We start from the raw sequence: 15,854 nt of genomic DNA on the forward strand, positions 1-15,854 counted from the left end.
GGCGTCAGCGTTTGTAACTGGTGGGACCACACCCCGTCTTCCTGCCCCAGAGGGACTCGCCGTCCGCTCACCGGCTTCTTGCTAGCCCAAGCATGAAATCAGACAGCTACATATTTATTTTTATTGATGAGAGACATGTCCAGTTCCCCTTACTGATGAGGTCATTGGCAGAGGCTTGTACGAACCCACAGCCTTGGTGTATTGGGACATGAGGCACTGGCCAGGACAAGGCAGCTGCTTTATTTATTTTAAACAAGAAAGTGGTATGAGCTCCCCTCATGAGGGCCGCCCAGCTCCCCTCCGGTGTGGGACAAGAGCCCGGTCACTGCGCACAGTCTGCACCGAGTCTGGCAGCAGGTCCGTCGGACGGCCAGGCAGGGACACGGCACAGGGCTCCAGGAGAGTGGGTGGCGCCCGCCCACACTGGCTTCTACATGAAAATCAGGCTTACGGCTCCTGATCAGACACCCTCCCCGAGGGGAGGACACAGTAAGTTTCCTGCCGCTGTCACGAGCAGGGCGGCCGGGCGAGGGGTGCGCTGGCCCAGGGCGCCGCTATGCGCTCTGCGCCAGGAACGCCAGGTACTGGCCCCGAGCCTCCAAGTGGTCCGCCGGCCGGTTGTGCGCCGTCCACTCCGGTTCTCCCACGAACAGCCGCATGGCCTTCACGTAGTCCTGGGGGAAGCACAGCCGGTCAGAGCGGCCGCCGGGCCTCTGCCTGCCCGGCCCAGCCTGTCGCCGCGTCCCACCTGCTCGTCCAGCGTGAAGCGGTGGTAGATCCCCGCGGGGAGGGTGATCATGTCTCCCTTCGCCACGGCGATGCGGATCCACCGGTCCTCCGCGTCCCGCACGTCGAAGTAGCCGCTGCCGTCCAGCACGTAGCGGATCTCCTCGTCCCCGTGCAGGTGCTCCGTGTAGAACATCTCGAGCTGCGGGAGCGACAAGCCTCAGTGTCGGCTGGAGAGGGCGGGACTCTCCCCGGAGACCGGGCCTCAGCGAGCGGGCGGGGAGCTAGGCTGGTTCCCAGTCCTCCCCACGGCCAGCACCGCGCGCCAGGCAGAGCCCGCCTGGGTGTCTGTGGCCCCCGCCCCGTCGACAGGCAGGAAATGGGGCACAGAGGCGAGTCGCTGGCCCGACAGCCTGCATGTCAGAGCCAACTCGCAGACAGCCTGGTTCCTGCTCCTAACCCAGCACACACGGCAGTTAGGCGGTCCTGCAGTCGTATGATCACAGGCACACATGCTCACGCTGGAAGGTCAGAAGCCACATGAAAATCTGTTAGAAGTAATCATCACCTTAATTTCTATTTGTTAAAGTCCACTCTTCTCTTTCCCCAATATCAATAAAAAATTCAAATAAGTCTAAGCTAAAAGTTTTAAAAACTGAAGATAAAAATGGTAGGAGCTCCGGGTGGGGAGGGAGTCCAATGCGTCCCCTCCAAGCAGCCAGGGCCTTGCCTTCTCCTCGTAGTCCGGCAGCTTCTCTCTGCTGAGGGTGACGATGTCCATCCAGGAGTAGTGTCTCTCCTTGCGGATCTTCTCCAGCTCGGGGTCACTCTCGTGTCTGTCAGGGTCCAGCTAACGGGTGGACAGGAAAGGAGGCCACGTGGGAGGCACAGCATCCCTGGCCCCCCCACGGCAGGCACTCTGCTCGTCTCCAGACCGGCCAGGCCGGTCAACCCCAACCAACCTCCCACCTCAGTGACTCTCCCCGACTGAACAGAACGCAGCTGCGTTAATCCCTGCCTCCCAGTCCTTCCTGGGTTCCTCTCCACACCTGGGTCCCACTGCCAGGGGCTTCGGGAACACTCGCGAACTCAGGTCTATCTACACCCTCGTCCCCCTGCCAGCCTCCACTCCGAAGCCCCACTGAGCCCATGGCCGGTCTGTTCCCGATCAGAGTGCCTGCCGCCTCCGCCCACAGCTACGGTCCCAGCACCAGGCTGCCGCACTGTGGGCCTCTGCCATCCAGCAGGTGCCTTTCTCCTCTCTCCTATTAAAAAAATACCAGCCCAGCCCCTGTCGCTCAGGGCCTGAGCTTCAACCTATGAACCAGGAGGTCAGAGTGGATTCCGGTCAGGGCACAGGCCCAGGTTTTGGGCTCGATTTCAGTGGGGGTGGGGGTGGGGGAGGCTTTGCAGGAGGCAGCCAATCATTGATGTTTCTGTCTCTCCCTCTCTGAAACTGACTTTTAAAAAAGAAAAAAACTACATTGTAAACCAGAGGGGTATTTGCTGTTCTTCAATAATTCTCGATGCTTCGCCTAGCACAGTGGTCGGCAAACTGCGACTCTAGAGCCACATGCGGCTCTTTGGCCCCTTGAGTGCGGCTCTTCCACAAAACACCACATGCGGGCGTGCACGTGCAGTGCGATTGAAACTTGGTGGCCCATGTGCAGAAGCTGGTTTTTGGCTCTCCAAAGAAATTTCAATCGTCGTACTATTGGTTTTTGGCTCTTTGACTAATGAGTTTGCCGACCACTGGCCTAGCAGCCCTGGCACCTGGCCGCTTCCTCCACCACCTGGAACGCTTCGCCCTTCATCTCCCCCTGTGCTCTCTAAGGTCCGGGCTTACCGTCACTCCCCTCGGGAGCCAGCCGAGTTCGTCTGAACTAACGAAGACCAAGGGCAGTGCATGTGGCGTGCTGGCCTTGAACGGTCATTAAACTCACATTGTACCGTGAGAACTGAACAGCAAACTCCCAAGTTAGCGGACCCGCCCGCCGTGTGCGCGCGAGGACAATCTAGCTTCATGCTGCGTGACCCACGAGCAAGCATGCACGCATGCTGCCTCTGTGCCCCTGACAAGAGCGCCATTGGTAAGAGCACGTGTAATGAGCACACAGGGCGCTCGGAGCACCCAGCAAGCATCACTGAGTCCGGGTGGCCTCTGGACCCGCCGTGCCTCTCCCACAGGGGAGAAGGGAGAGGTGAGGGTTTGACTGACCCTTATCTCACCCTGCGCTCCCCTGCAGGCTGACAGCATCTCATTCTTCCTCTTAAACACCAAGGCACAGGCGGCAAGGCCCGCAGTCATGCGGCCCTTAGGGTGCGTTAGGTTGTGGCTGCCTTAACTTTATCAGAAAACAAAACTTATTTCTCTGCCACCACAGCCTTTAAACCCTGTCACTGCTTTGCATGTTAAATCTTAGCCCAGGAAGATAAACACCATGTAAAAATCAACAAACACACACAAGACACAGTTTGAATTCCAGAACTCGGGCCTCCTAGCCATGGGACAGCCTGGGCCCACGCCCCCTCCCCGCTGACCCATATCCCCGCCGGCGCGGTGCCCCCCAGCCCGTCCCAGCCTGCACCGCAGTCCCGGCGGAGCTGGGAACAGGGGGGCATGAGACCTCTCCTTGGGCCCGCCGGCAGCTGCTGCTGCTGCTGAGCGTGCGCAGCGCCCCCAGCGCCCACCACCCGCCTCGCTGCGGAGCCTGCGCAGCGCGCTCAGGCGGCCGACCACCCGGCCTCGCTACTGAGCGTGCGCAGTGCCGGGTCCGTCCAGGCCGCGGTCCCGAATTCGGCGGCGCGGGAGACTAAGGGACTCGCCCGCCGCCCGCCGCCCGCCGCCCGCCGCCCGCCGCCCGCCGCCCGCCGCCCGCACCTTCCAGTACAGGATCCCGAGGCGGCGCAACTGCTCCAGGCCCACCGGGCGGGCGGGCTCGGCGCGGTTCGGGCGGCGGGGGTCGGCGGAGGAGGCGTCCAGGTACCAGGCCTGCACCATGGCGGCGGCGGAGTGCGGAGCGCGGGCGGGCGGCGGGCGGCGGGCGGCGGGCGGCGGGCGGCGGGCGGCGGCGGAGTGCGGAGCGCGGAGCGCGGAGCGCGGAGGGCGGCGGGCGGCGGGCGGAGGGCGGAGGGCGCGGGCGGGGCTGCGCGCGGAGGCCGGCGGGGCGGGGGCGGGGGCGGGCCCGGGCCTGCGGTTGGCTGCAGCCAACCGTGCCCTGCGGGGCCTCCGCCCGGATCTCACCGCGGGCCCGAGGCCTGAGATCGGACGGCGGTTTTGTTAATCCGCTCAGGCCCGTTCCCGTGGTTCCTGCGGTTCCTGCCTTGGACCCGGTCCTTTTACCTAGAACGTGTCCTCCGAAATCACAGAACATCCCGGCCTGCGAACCAGCAGGCCACAGCTCCATCATTGATGTGTCTTTCCTTTTTAAAATTGTTTTTAATTGATTTCAGAGAGAGAAACACTGATGAGAATCACAGATCGGCGCCTCCTGCACGCCCCTCCACTGCGGATGGAGCCCACACCCCGACCTGGTTCATAGGTCAACGCTAACCACTGAGCAACACTGGCCGCCCATCATTGATGTTTCTCCTTCCCGTACTCTCTGAAATCAATAAAAATATATTTTAAAAAGAACAAAACGAAACAAAAACACACACAAAAAGAGCGTTCAGAAGGTCGAAGAGACGGAACCAACAGAGTGGGTTGAAGGGGAGGGAGAAGGAGGGAGAACAGGGCACCGGACTCCCATTGGGCCGCCAGGTCCTGAGGCCGCTGTGGGCGCGGCTGCTGGGTCACTGCCGGGTGAGGTCCTGCGTGGGAGCCCAAGGGGCTCAGGGCAGGTCCAGGAGAGGCGGCTGGAGGCACAGGTGGGGGCTGAAAGCCACCTGGCTATGTGGACAGAGCTCAGGGCACCCCAACACTGTGTCACCCGGGAGATGAGCCAGAAGAGGCGCTGGGCAGGCTCCCCAAGAGTGGAAGGAAAAACAAAAATAAAACGGGTCTGGAACATCACTTCTTATGCAGGCGCCTCGGCGTGGCTTCCAGCTGCCACGCCGTCCATGCTGCTGTGCCCCCTCCCCCTTAACCCTGTCTGCGGTTCAGGAAGCCCTCCGGCTGTTGGCTCCAGTGCTGTGCTTAGACCAGGCTCCCCCCCGTGCTGCGATCCCTGAGTCAGTGCGGCCAGAGGGTGGTACCTGCAGGCTGAGCTGGGACAGATGGGCGTGTCTTAGTTCTATTCGTTAGAAACACTCAGAGCACGGGGACCCCTGGCCCTGAGGTGTTCGTGGAGGCATGTGCTGTGCCCCCCTCGCAGTGCCCTCTCCCCCAGCCGGTCGGCTCTGCCTCCCCAGTGGCCACCCAGGACCTCGCTCCCAGAGACCCAGCGGGTAGACGGCACTCTGGCTGGCCGCCTGGACTCCTGTGGGGCTGGCGTTTCAGAATTTTTACTGACTTTAGAGAGAGAAGTTGTTCCACTTATTTATGCATTCATTGCTTCCTCCGTGTGTGTGTGTGCCCTCACCCGAGACGGAACTGGCAGCCTTGGCGTGCGGGGATGACTAGCCCACTGAGCTCCCGGCCAGGGCCTCGGGAGCTTTTGAAAAGAAAACAGGTCTTTGTTTGCCTGAGCAGCTCGGATTCCTGCCACCCGCCACTGCAGTGCCAGCTGATAACAAAGGTGAGAGCGGGGTGAACTCTAACCCCTTGGGTTCAGCAGCTGGCGCCTGGGCCCACACCCTGCAGTGTCCCCTGGGAGGAAGGGAGAGAGAAACATCTAGAGAAAGAACCATCGCCGGCAGCCGCCTGCACAGCCCCTGGCAGGTGCTCTGACCAGGGTTTTCTGTGAAGTCAGGCAGGTGTCCTGACTCGGGGTCAGCAGTGAGGGCCGCGGGTGACCATCCAGCACAGCACAGTCCTGGCCCTCCGCCCTGTACAGCTGGCCAGCTCCCTAAGCACGTCAACGGCAGGAGACTGGCTTGGTGAGGCTGTGCAGAGCCGTCTGACCGTCCCTGAAACCATTCCTTTGTGTCTGAAAAATCCCAGTGTCATTTTTTTTTTAAATATATTTTATTGATTTTACACAGAGAGGAATTGAGAGGGACAGAGAGTTAGAAACGGCGAGAGAGAAACATCGACCAGCTGCCTCTTGCACACACCCCCACCGGGGATGTGCCCGCAACCAAGGTACATGCCCTTGACCGGAATCGAACCCGGGACCTTTCAGTCCGCAGGCCGACGCTCTATCCACTGAGCCACACCGGTCCCAGCGCAGTGTCATTCTAATGAAAAGGCATTTCGAATGGAGAAATAACGTCCTGCTGGGGTGGCTCAGTGGGTGAGCATTGTCCTCTGCCCGCGGTTGAAAACTGCAGCTCTTAAGCCACACGTGGCTCTTCCAAAAAATACCACGGCCTGGGTGAGTCTGTTTCGAAGAAGTGGCGTTAGAAGTTTAAAAACTTGGCTCTCAAAAGAAATGTCAGTGGTTGTACTGTTGATATTTGCCTCTGTGGATGAATGAGTTTGCCAACCACTGTCCTATGCAACCGCTCAGGGCACACGCCCAGGGTTGTGGGCTCAGCCAAGGCAGAGGGGAAGAACGTATCAATCTTTGCAAACAGCTGAAGTTTGCTCAGGATTTCCAGAGGCACAAGAGGCGGGTCTCCAAAACAAGGAGCTTCAGCTGTTCCTGACAAGCTGGTCTGGCTGCTCCGGAGTTCCCAGGCTTCTCTGCGCGTAACACCTGTGCTGGGCGGGAAGCAGGAACAGACTCAAACCTTCTTAGGAATGAAACCCCGCAAGGATGTGTGAGATGCTGAAAGCTGCGCTAAAAGATCGCCTTTCAGAAAGCAAATCCGTCCGATGAAAAGCAAACTTGTAGGGACACGACAAGCCCCACCAGGTGAGGCGAGGAGCACTTGTCACCCGGCCAGGGCCCGCGAGAGGGCGGGGCAGGGCCTGGCCGGGCACCGGGCAGACCACATACGTAGCACCTCACCACCATGTAGGGGTAGTTACAACTTAAAAACATCTTTAAATGTGTTTTATTGGTTTTAGAGAGGGTGAGGGAGAGAGAAACATCACTTGGTTGCCTCCCATACACCCACCCCCCGCCCCCGGAGTTGGAACCCGTAACCTGGGTGTGTGCCCGGGTTGGGAACTGAACCTGCGGCCTTTCAGTGAACAGGGTGAAGCTCAGACCATCGAGCCACACGGGGCAGTTACAGCTCTGAAGATCAAGGCGTGCAAGTTTTAAAATGTCTTCGGCATTTCTCAATAAAAGCACTGTGCACCTTTTAAAAAGTGTTTGACATGATCGTTTATTTTTATCTTTTACCATAGAAACACAGAAAATGACACAAAACAAACACATCACTCATTGACTTACGGATACGCCAGTACCCTCACCCGGGTCAGGATCGGAACTTCGGCAGACACCCCCGCCCCCCAGGCGTCCCTCCTTCCCTTCCTCTCTCCCTCCCTGCGAATGAACCCCAGCTCCACAGAAACGGCTTCCGGCGTCTGTGCGGCACCCGGCGGTCCTTTCCTAACCGTGGCCTCTCCAGGGTCTGCTTACAGCCCCCCAGCTCTCCTTACGGCCGCGAGGTGACGCCCGGCCGATGTCCTCGTGTCCTACAGTCAGAGCTGGTGGCCACACTTTCCCCTGCCCTCATGCTCTCTCAGGTAGCAGCCAGACCGAGGCCAGAGGATCGAACTCACAACCCTTTGGTTTGAGGGCTGAGGCTCTAAGCACGGAGCAGCGGGCCAGGGCGGCTGGGTGCTTTTAGAAGTTGCCGCACTATTTTTATGGCACGTGTGTGTGTCCTTGGCCTTCATGCAGACTGACCCCTCCACCAGCCCACGCTGCTCCTGGCCAGGAGCCCACCTCTGTCCCCTGGACATCACAAGGGTCTCCAGCGGGTTTCCGTGCCTCCATCCTGCCCCCCGCAGGCTGTTATCCGTGCAGAAGCCCAGCTCCCATCACAGCCTGTGGCTCCCAGTGCCTACCCTGCTTGGCACTTTTCCTGCAGGTGCTGGGGGCCCCTTGCCGCCCGTATCTTGTCAGCCCAGATGCATTTAACATCCGGCTTTCCTGGCCACACCGGCAATGCGGTTCTCTTCCTGTCCCCTCCCAGCTCTCGCTCTCGCTCTCGCTCTCGCTCTCCCTCCCCCTCCCCCTCCCTCTCTCTCACACACTCACACTCACACACACACACACACACACACACACACACACACACAGCTGGCACTTTTTATTCCTCTTTATTCCGTTATAGTCCCTCCTAGCACTGGCCGCCATGGGACTGCCATGTGACTTGACTGTCTCCCATAAGAACTTGAGCTCTGAAGGTGGGGTTTTCCTCCCCATTTGCTCACTGCCGTGTACCTAGGAGGGCCTGGGCCAGAGCAGGCAGCCAGTCCATCCTCACCGAGAACAGATAACCAGCCCGAACCAGAGCGACCGGGACAGCGGAACCAGGTGGGGTTCTCTGCAGGAGATGGCCGGGCTTGGCGAGTTTGGTCCCCTCCCCTTACTCCCCCGCACAGCTTCAGGAGTGGTCAGGCAGCCCAGCCCAGGGCGCCACACTCACTGCCCCTCCGATCTGCACACAGGCCCGGCCACCCGCCACCGAGGCCACCCGCCGAGAAACTTCCAGAAGACTCTCTGCACTGCGCACCGTTTACTAGCACGTCCTTGGGAAATGAACGGGAGTGCAGCACGCCCGATAAAGCCTAGCGCTGGGTCTCCGGGGAGTTTTCCACCTCGAACCCGGGACTGTCCAGTTCACCATGGAGGGTCTCTCCAGCTCCTGCGGAGTCACTGCTCTCGGGAAGTGGCCGAGGTCCCAGGAGGACGCCGCTCAGCCCTCCGCCTGCTTAGCTCCTTCTCGCGCCAGCCTGTCGGCCGCCTCGTTACCAACAAATCCCGAGTGACCAGGAACGTGCATCTGTGGACAGGATCCCCTTTCCTTCTGCACCTCACCGTACAGCCCGCCTCCGGGAGCTGAGGAGGCGCCCCCCGCCCCTCCCCTCCCCTGCAGGGCCACACAGACACACTCCACCCCGACCCTCCATAGCCTGGATCTGACTGTGTGCTGCTCTTTCCCAGTATGACAGGGCAAAGCACGTGTGCGCCAGAGGTGTGTGCACCAGAGGTGTGTGCACCAGGGCGGGTGTGCACCAGGGCGGGTGTGCACCGGGGGGAGCCCCGACACTCACTACTACGCACTGAACCGTGGAAGGCTGCCCCTCGTGTGTGAACTGTTTACCCGCTATAGCGAGCTTCCCACAGCGCCCAGTCCATGTCCTGGCTCTCCTGCAGGGCAGGGACACGGGTACCGTCTAACGTGCTCCGGTTGTTTGGAAAGTAATTTTAACAAAACCCATCTCTTATAGACACTGACCACTAGACGTCCACGCCCCGGACACGGACACTCACCCACCCACTGCACGTCCACGCCCCGGACACGGACACTCACCCACCGCACATCCACGCCCTGGACGAGCCTGTCCAGCTCCATGAAGTCCTCCTTGTTGGTCACTGCCTTCCCGGTGCTCGTCCTCCACCCGTTCTCCTTCCAGCCCTGGACCCAGCTGGTGATGCCTGCAAGACATGCCTCCAGACTAGGAGCTGCGGACGGACGGCCTCCTCCCTCGATTCTAACTGCACTCGGCCCACAGTGCTCAGCCTGGGATGTCACGTCCTCCGGAAGCACCGCAATCTCAGCACCGCTCCATCTCCCTACACGTTTCCCAAGAAGCCACCAGCCCGCCATCCTCAGCCCCACAAGCGGCGGACACGTGCGGCGCCCCGAGCAGGGCTTACCGCCGTCCTGCCCTGGCTCTAGTCCCGAAAAGAAGCCCTCCGTGGCAAACCTGGAGCGGCAGACCGGTCCCAGACCCGCACCCTCTCCTTCACCTGGCATGGGGTCCCCCGATACAGTGCCCCACAGGTGAAGGAAACACCGGTTTCCCAGCAAAAGTGCTAGAACCACCCGAAGGGAGACGCGCAGCTCACCGTTGATGGTGAACATGCTGTCTGTGTACAGAGCCAGCTTGGTGATGTTCTGAGCCCTGGCCTGCGCGATGGCTTTGCAGGCTGCCTGGAGAGAGGTCGTCGTCACTGCAGAGCCTGCCCACTCCCACCTCAGACCCGCAGCGACTCAGGTGCAACGCCCCTCCTCCGCGGACTGTGATGCCTACAGTCTGGCTCACGGCAAACACTGTGTGGAAGGTTTCATAACTTCCCAGAAAGCCCTGTCCTCCGTAACCCCCACTAGCCCCACTACGTTTCCTCTGGCGTCGAGTGGCTGGCACACAGACAGCACGAAGCTCACGAGTTTGTTCAGTCGTGCTAAAGGAGGACACCCTTGGGTGGTTAGTGGGAAGCGTCGATAGCTTACGTGGATTTCTGCTCTCTGGTTGGTCTGTCGCCCAGGAAGTCTCATGCCCACGTTTCTGGATCCAGAAAAGCACAGAGAAATAAGATTATACGCTAATGTGGGTCTTACTTGGCACACGACAGCATCGCACAAAAGCACCGTTAGGAACAGAGCCAGCACGGGCCCGGGAGAGCCTGCAGCCGCCGCCCCCCCCCCCCCCCCCCCCCCGGGTACTCACAGAGGGTGGCCGGGCCCCCAGTACACGCCGATGCCCGCGCGCGCCCGCCGGCGCCCGTTGCCGCAGCAGCAGCCGTCCGTGTAGACGACGACGTATTCGCCTGCGAGATGGAAGCTCAGTGAGTGTCGTCCTCGCCAGAAACCGAAATTCACCTAGAGGCTCACGGCAGCGGACCCAGGGGTTTTCCCTGCAACGCCCAACATCCTCAGGTGAGGATGAGGGTGATCAACATCAGCTGCAACTTCCCCATTAAAAAGGGGGAAGAGCTTTTATACACAGTTTCATTATAATTAAAAACAAAAATCTGCCCTAAGCGGTGTGGCTCAGTGGACAGACCGTTGGCCTGTGGACTGAAAGGCCCCGGGTTTGATTCCGGTTAAGGGCATGTGCCTTGGTTGTGGGCTTGAACCCCAGTGCGGGGTGTGCAGGAGGCAGCTGATCAATGGTTCTGATCATCAATGTTCCTATCTCTCTCTCCTCTTTCTTCTTCTCTGAAGTCAATAAAAACGTAAAGAAGAGACAAACCCATGTAAGAGAAGGTGTCCTTGTCCACCGGAGGGGCTGCCTCCTCCTCCTGCTTCACATGCTTGGCACGCGGCTCCACGTTCTCCTCCCCCACAGCCGGGGGCTCCCGGCACCGCTTGCTGGCTTTCGCCTGTGATTCGGGCAAGACGAGCTTGTCTTCCTGCCCTGAAAGACGAGGCGGCTCAGAAGCCAGAAACAACGAATCCGACACCAACGATTAAGAATCCCGAAGTTCGGCGAGTCCTCCCGCATCACTGACGCTGACCAGACCTAACCGCCCCTGTGTATGGCCCTGTGAAGACAAGGGCTGCGTCTGTGAAACGTCCTAAATTCCACAAGCTGGACGAGGACCACGGGAAGAGGGGAGCAAAGCGTCTGCTAAAATAAACCTGGTTTCGATGGAGTCCGCAGAGACATAAGGGTTAGGTCACAGGAGTTTGAAAATCTCAGGGCTCCTTCCCCAGGAAAAACAAAGCCCAAAATTTTATGTGGAAACTAGAGAACTAGGCGTGTGACACCTGGGAGGGGGACTGTGCAGAGGTCAGAGGGCACCTGGGAGGGGGGCTGTGCACAGGTCAGAGGGCACCTAGGAGAGGGGCTGTGCACAGGTCAGAGGGCACCTGGGAGGGGGGCTGTGCAGAGGTCAGAGGGCACCTGGGAGGGGGGTGCACAGGTCAGAGGGCACCTAGGAGAGGGGCTGTGCACAGGTCAGAGGGCACCTGGGAGGGGGGCTGTGCACAGGTCAGAGGGCACCTGGGAGGGGGGCTGTGCACAGGTCAGAGGGCACCTGGGAGGGGGGCTGTGCAGAGGTCAGAGGGCACCTGGGAGGGGGGCTGTGCACAGGTCAGAGGACACCTGGGAGGGGGGCTGTGCACAGGTCAGAGGGCACCTGGGAGGGGGGCTGTGCACAGGTCAGAGGGCACCTGGGAGGGGGGCTGTGCACAGGTCAGAGGGCACCTGGGAGGGGGGCTGTGCACAGGTCAGAGGGCACCTGGGAGGGGGGCTGTGCACAGGTCAGAGGGCACCTGAGACAGGAAGTTGTGCTCAGGTTAAGGTGACAGTGGTGGCGTGGTGACTACCTTTCGAATCAGGGCTCCCCGAGTTCCTGACGAAGGCCCAGGCTTCCTCCTCGGTGGCAAACTTCTTGAACCGGGCGGCGGGGAACCGATCCACCTGCGCCCTGCATTCGTCCCTGGAAGAGGCCGCGTCACCGCCCGCTCCGGCGTCCCCGTCCCCTTCCGGGGTGCGGTCCGGGCGGGAGGGCGCAGGCCGGGCAGGCGGCCTCAGTCCCGGGGTCACCGCGCGCCCGCCCCCTCCCCGCACGCGCTCCCCGCCTCCAGCACCGCAGGCCCGGGTCTCCAATCACTTCCGGGGCGGCGCTCACCAGGTCAGGAAGACCCCGGCCTTGCGGCCCCTCCTCACGGCGTAGAACATGCCGAGCCCGCCGCTGCGGCAGCGCACGGCGGCCAGAGCGACCCTGCGCACCGCGCCCAGGAGCCGAGTCATCGCTCCCTCCCGAGCCCGGGCCGGCGCCCCGGCCCCCGGCTCCCCGCCGCCATCGCGCGGACCGAACTGCGGCGGCGGCGCGGGGAGATGACGCGCAACCCGAGCGCCAGGCCCGGTGGGCGGGGCCTAGCGCCAAGCGCTCCGCAGGTTCGGCGACTTCCGGGATGTCAGTGAGGAAGGAAGGCCAGGAGGCAGGTCCGGGGCGGGGTGGGCGGGGCCTGGGTCCAGGGCGGTGTGGGCGGAGCCACGCGAAGGGCGGAGCCTAGGGAGGAGCGCGGTAGGTTTGCGCTAAGTGTGGTTGTGGGCGGGGCTTTGTGTGGGCGGGGGCCTGTGAGGTGTGGGCGGGATCTGGGAGGTGTGGGCGGGATCTGGGAGGCGTGGGCGGGATCTGGGAGGTGTGGGCGGGACCTGGGAGGTGTGGGCGGGATCTGGGAGGTGTGGGCGGGATCTGGCGCCCTCTGGGGCTGGGAAGCCGGGTGGGCTGTAAATGAAGAGGGGCTACTGCAGGGGCCCAGCAAAGGTGCTGCCTGACCGCTGCCCCCCGCCCCTCAGCGTGATCGAGGGGTCAGACCTATTTAGGACTCGCTTCTCCGGGTGAACTGGCTGGCTGTGCTCCTTTATCTCAGAGACCACTTGTGTTTAAAACTTAAAACAGCGGAACCCGGCAGTGAGAACTACCCGTGACGTACGTTCATTCAAGTGCAGATTTTAGTTTGCACATGACATGTTTTATTAAATTTGAATACTGTCTTTGAAATGGACATTTGTGCTTTCTAACTGCTAAGTATTGGTTCTGAAACAATTAATTACAACAGATCATGGTAGGGGTATAGCTAAGAAGACTCCTCGGCGGGAGAAGGGTGTTAAAATAACCACTCTGAGTGTCCTCCTGCCCCTGAGCGCCAGGTGCCAGCCACAGCCCACGAGCTGTGTAAACTTGGTGAGCTACTCAAGGTCCCTTTCCTCCTTTGAAAACTGGAGTAATGATGCTGTGCCTGGTGACCGAGAAGAGGGACTGTGTGCCTCGAACCTGGTCTGACTCACAAGCGTGCCCTCCCTGCCACACTGATCCTTTTCATCTATACCGATTTCTTGCATATGAATGGAAGAATGCTGTTTCTTTTAATGAAGCATATTGAAGATGAGCAAATGATCGGTTTATGATAAAAATCAAGTGTTACTATCTACCTATTGTAAATGTCAATATCTGAGCGATTACCTTCTGTCCACCTGATAGGTTACTGATGCCTCAAGATTGGACTGTTATATAGGAAGGGTGGGTGACCTGGGAACTTCCAGAAGCCAGTGACCTTGCTCCAATGCCTGTGTTTTCCACATTCATTGCCGCTTGCACCTTGGTTTCACTCGCATGCCTCTTACACGGGCAGGCAGATGAGGGCTGTAAAATCCTGACAGCTCTCAGTGGAGGGGAGAGAAGACCTTCAACCCGTTAATTCCCGATTGAACAGACAGGCCCACAAATTCATTGTACATGCAAGGACTCCTCATTAACTCTGCCGGTCACTTTATTATGATATTAGGAACTGGGGGGAAAGAGTGACTTTGAAGTCCAGGCTCTCTCCCCGTTTCCCCTCACCCTGCACCCCAGGCTTCCTGCCTCACAGATGCTGCCATTATACATTCCCAGCTTAGAATTCTTTTGATTGATTGATTGATTTTGAGAGAAAGAAACATCGATTTGTTGCTCTATTTATGCATTCATTGGTTGATTATTGTATGAACCCTGACCGGGGATGGAACCCTCAACCTTGGCTTATCAGGACGATTTAATAACGTTCTATCTTCGGGTACTTCCCTCGGGCCAGGTCTCCCGCCCAGACCCCGGCTGTGAGCCTCCAAGATCCCGCAGAGAAACTCCCCGGAACCGCACCGAAACTGATGCTCCCGGGCGGAAAAGTGTTACTGGACCTCCGGAGCCTTTCTCCAGGACTCTCTAGGCTCCTACCCTGTCTCAGTGGTTCTTCCGGTTTTTAGCTCCGCCTCTTCCTTCCCGCCGCCGAGATTTGACGAGCTCTCGCGAGATTCAGGCCTCTTCTCAAGCCGGCGTTCACCCAAGTAAGTGTGGGGCCTCCTGTCCGAGCGAACTTTTCGGGCAATGTGGAGGGCGACGGGCTCTGGCGGCAGCTCTGGAGCGGCGGGCCCCGCTCGCCGGGTGGGGATGCGGCGGATGACGCGGCGTGCGGCCCCCGATGGCGCGCGCGGGGCGGGCGGGGGCGCGGGGGCCCGCTCAGCTTCGGGCGCGCTCTCTTTCCAGGGGGAGCCATGTTCAGTTCCAGCGCCAAGATTGTGAAGCCCAATGGCGAGAAGCCCGACGAGTTCGAGTCCGGCATCTCCCAGGTGAGACGTGGGGCGGGCGGCGGGCGCGGGGGTCCCGGGGGCGGCGGGCACTGGGTCCCGGGAGCGGCCGCTCGGTCGCTGAGGTCGCCCCCGCCCCCTCTAGGCTCTGCTGGAACTGGAGATGAACTCTGACCTCAAGGCCCAGCTGCGGGAGCTGAACATCACCGCGGCCAAGGTAAGTCACGGCCAGCGCTTTGCGGTGTTGGTCCGAGCTGCCGGGGACCCGGGAGGGCTGCCCTCAGGGCGGCGGGCGGCGGCGGCCTGCCTCGCCCCTTCGGGTCCCCGCAGCGAGGACCCGTTGCAGGAGCGGCACCTGGGCTCGGCTGGTCCCTGGCGGGGAGGGAGCTGGCGGTTCGCGGCGCTCCAGGTTCAGCCCCTGCTCCGCGCGCGGGGGACCCGGCGGTTTCGGGACGCGTGTCTTGCGCCCAGAAGCCGCGGTGCTTGCATGGTGTCGGGTTTGCAGAGCGCAGGCAGCCCGTTTCTGTTGGAAGCAACTTAAACGGAATCGCCCGCGGTGGGCTGTGACGTGTGCGTGCGCTCACAGACCGGCCCGCCACGTGCGAGGCAGAAAGTGACAGTGGAGGGCGTGGCCGTGGGACGGGCTGCTACGTCAGGGCCCCGGTCTGTGTGCACCGTGGAAGCCCTCGACTTAAAGTGCTGTGGATTTGTCTTTTTCTTTTTTATTTCTTTATTGACTAGAGTATCACATTTGTGCTCACCCCCCCATTCCCATCCCACACCCATCCCCACGCATGCCCCCACCCCCCTGTTGTCCGTGACCACTGGTTAGGCTCATCTGCATGCACACAAGTCCTTTGGTTGATCTCTTCCCCCTTATCCCCACCCTCCCCTGCCTTCCCTCTGAGGCCCTCTGATCTGTGCTTCCTTGTCTTTTCGATTTGTCTTTTTCTAAAGTGTCTGCCTTTTTTTTTTTTTAATTTAAATTCTTTGTTGTTTAAAATATTACATATGTCTCCTCTTTCCCCTATAGACCCCCCCCCCCCTCTGTCCTCTGGTCAGCTCCTGTGCATGCACAAGCCCTTGGGTTGATCTTTTACCGTCCGTCCCCCGCCACCACACATACACACATACGCATCCCTGCTTTCCGTCTGAGGCACAT

The 15,854-nt window shown here is 60.3% G+C and overlaps 3 protein-coding genes and 1 long non-coding RNA gene across 8 annotated transcripts in view; 1 reads left to right on the forward strand and 3 right to left on the reverse strand.

The window, feature by feature from the left end:
* Nucleotides 1-104: 104 nt before the first annotated feature.
* On the reverse strand, nt 105-3,774 carry ADI1 (acireductone dioxygenase 1). The gene is made up of 4 exons (XM_036430301.2): nt 3,608-3,774; nt 1,457-1,576; nt 749-928; nt 105-674 (listed from the first exon to the last, which is right to left on the reverse strand). Exons 1-4 carry the CDS (start codon nt 3,725-3,727, stop codon nt 555-557), a joined length of 540 nt encoding a protein of 179 aa, XP_036286194.1. The 5' UTR covers nt 3,728-3,774; the 3' UTR covers nt 105-554.
* On the reverse strand, nt 3,372-12,474 carry RNASEH1 (ribonuclease H1). Of its 5 annotated transcripts, XM_036430293.2 has the most exons (10): nt 12,255-12,469; nt 11,950-12,062; nt 10,871-11,035; nt 10,346-10,445; nt 10,129-10,183; nt 9,744-9,828; nt 9,205-9,329; nt 8,518-8,673; nt 4,943-4,953; nt 3,372-3,384 (listed from the first exon to the last, which is right to left on the reverse strand). In XM_036430293.2, the coding sequence occupies exons 1-8, from the start codon at nt 12,374-12,376 to the stop codon at nt 8,587-8,589; spliced, it is 852 nt and encodes a 283-aa protein (XP_036286186.1). In that variant the 5' UTR covers nt 12,377-12,469; the 3' UTR covers nt 3,372-3,384; nt 4,943-4,953; nt 8,518-8,586. The 5 variants fall into 5 exon arrangements, with proteins under 5 accessions (XP_036286186.1, XP_036286187.1, XP_036286188.1 ...); XM_036430294.2 differs by lacking the exons at nt 3,372-3,384; nt 4,943-4,953 and having other exon boundaries at nt 9,205-9,349; nt 9,744-9,824; nt 12,255-12,472; XM_036430295.2 differs by lacking the exons at nt 3,372-3,384; nt 4,943-4,953 and having other exon boundaries at nt 8,536-8,673; nt 9,205-9,349; nt 12,255-12,472.
* The window catches only part of LOC123652022, a 21,943-nt gene continuing 12,849 nt past the window's right edge, over nt 6,761-15,854 (reverse strand). Inside the window, exon 3 of the long non-coding RNA XR_006741047.1 lies at nt 6,761-7,967. This is a non-coding gene — a long non-coding RNA (uncharacterized LOC123652022). The remainder of the gene's footprint in view (nt 7,968-15,854) is intronic.
* The window catches only part of RPS7 (ribosomal protein S7), a 5,391-nt gene continuing 3,915 nt past the window's right edge, over nt 14,379-15,854 (forward strand). The window contains exons 1-3 of the mRNA XM_036430300.2: nt 14,379-14,452; nt 14,652-14,734; nt 14,838-14,909. Of these exons, the coding sequence (XP_036286193.1) occupies nt 14,660-14,734; nt 14,838-14,909 (147 nt within the window). The 5' untranslated portion in view covers nt 14,379-14,452; nt 14,652-14,659. The remainder of the gene's footprint in view (nt 14,453-14,651; nt 14,735-14,837; nt 14,910-15,854) is intronic.

The sequence above is a fragment of the Pipistrellus kuhlii genome, unplaced genomic scaffold, assembly GCF_014108245.1.
Source record: "Pipistrellus kuhlii isolate mPipKuh1 unplaced genomic scaffold, mPipKuh1.p scaffold_m20_p_106, whole genome shotgun sequence".
Taxonomy (NCBI): Eukaryota; Metazoa; Chordata; class Mammalia; order Chiroptera; family Vespertilionidae; genus Pipistrellus; species Pipistrellus kuhlii.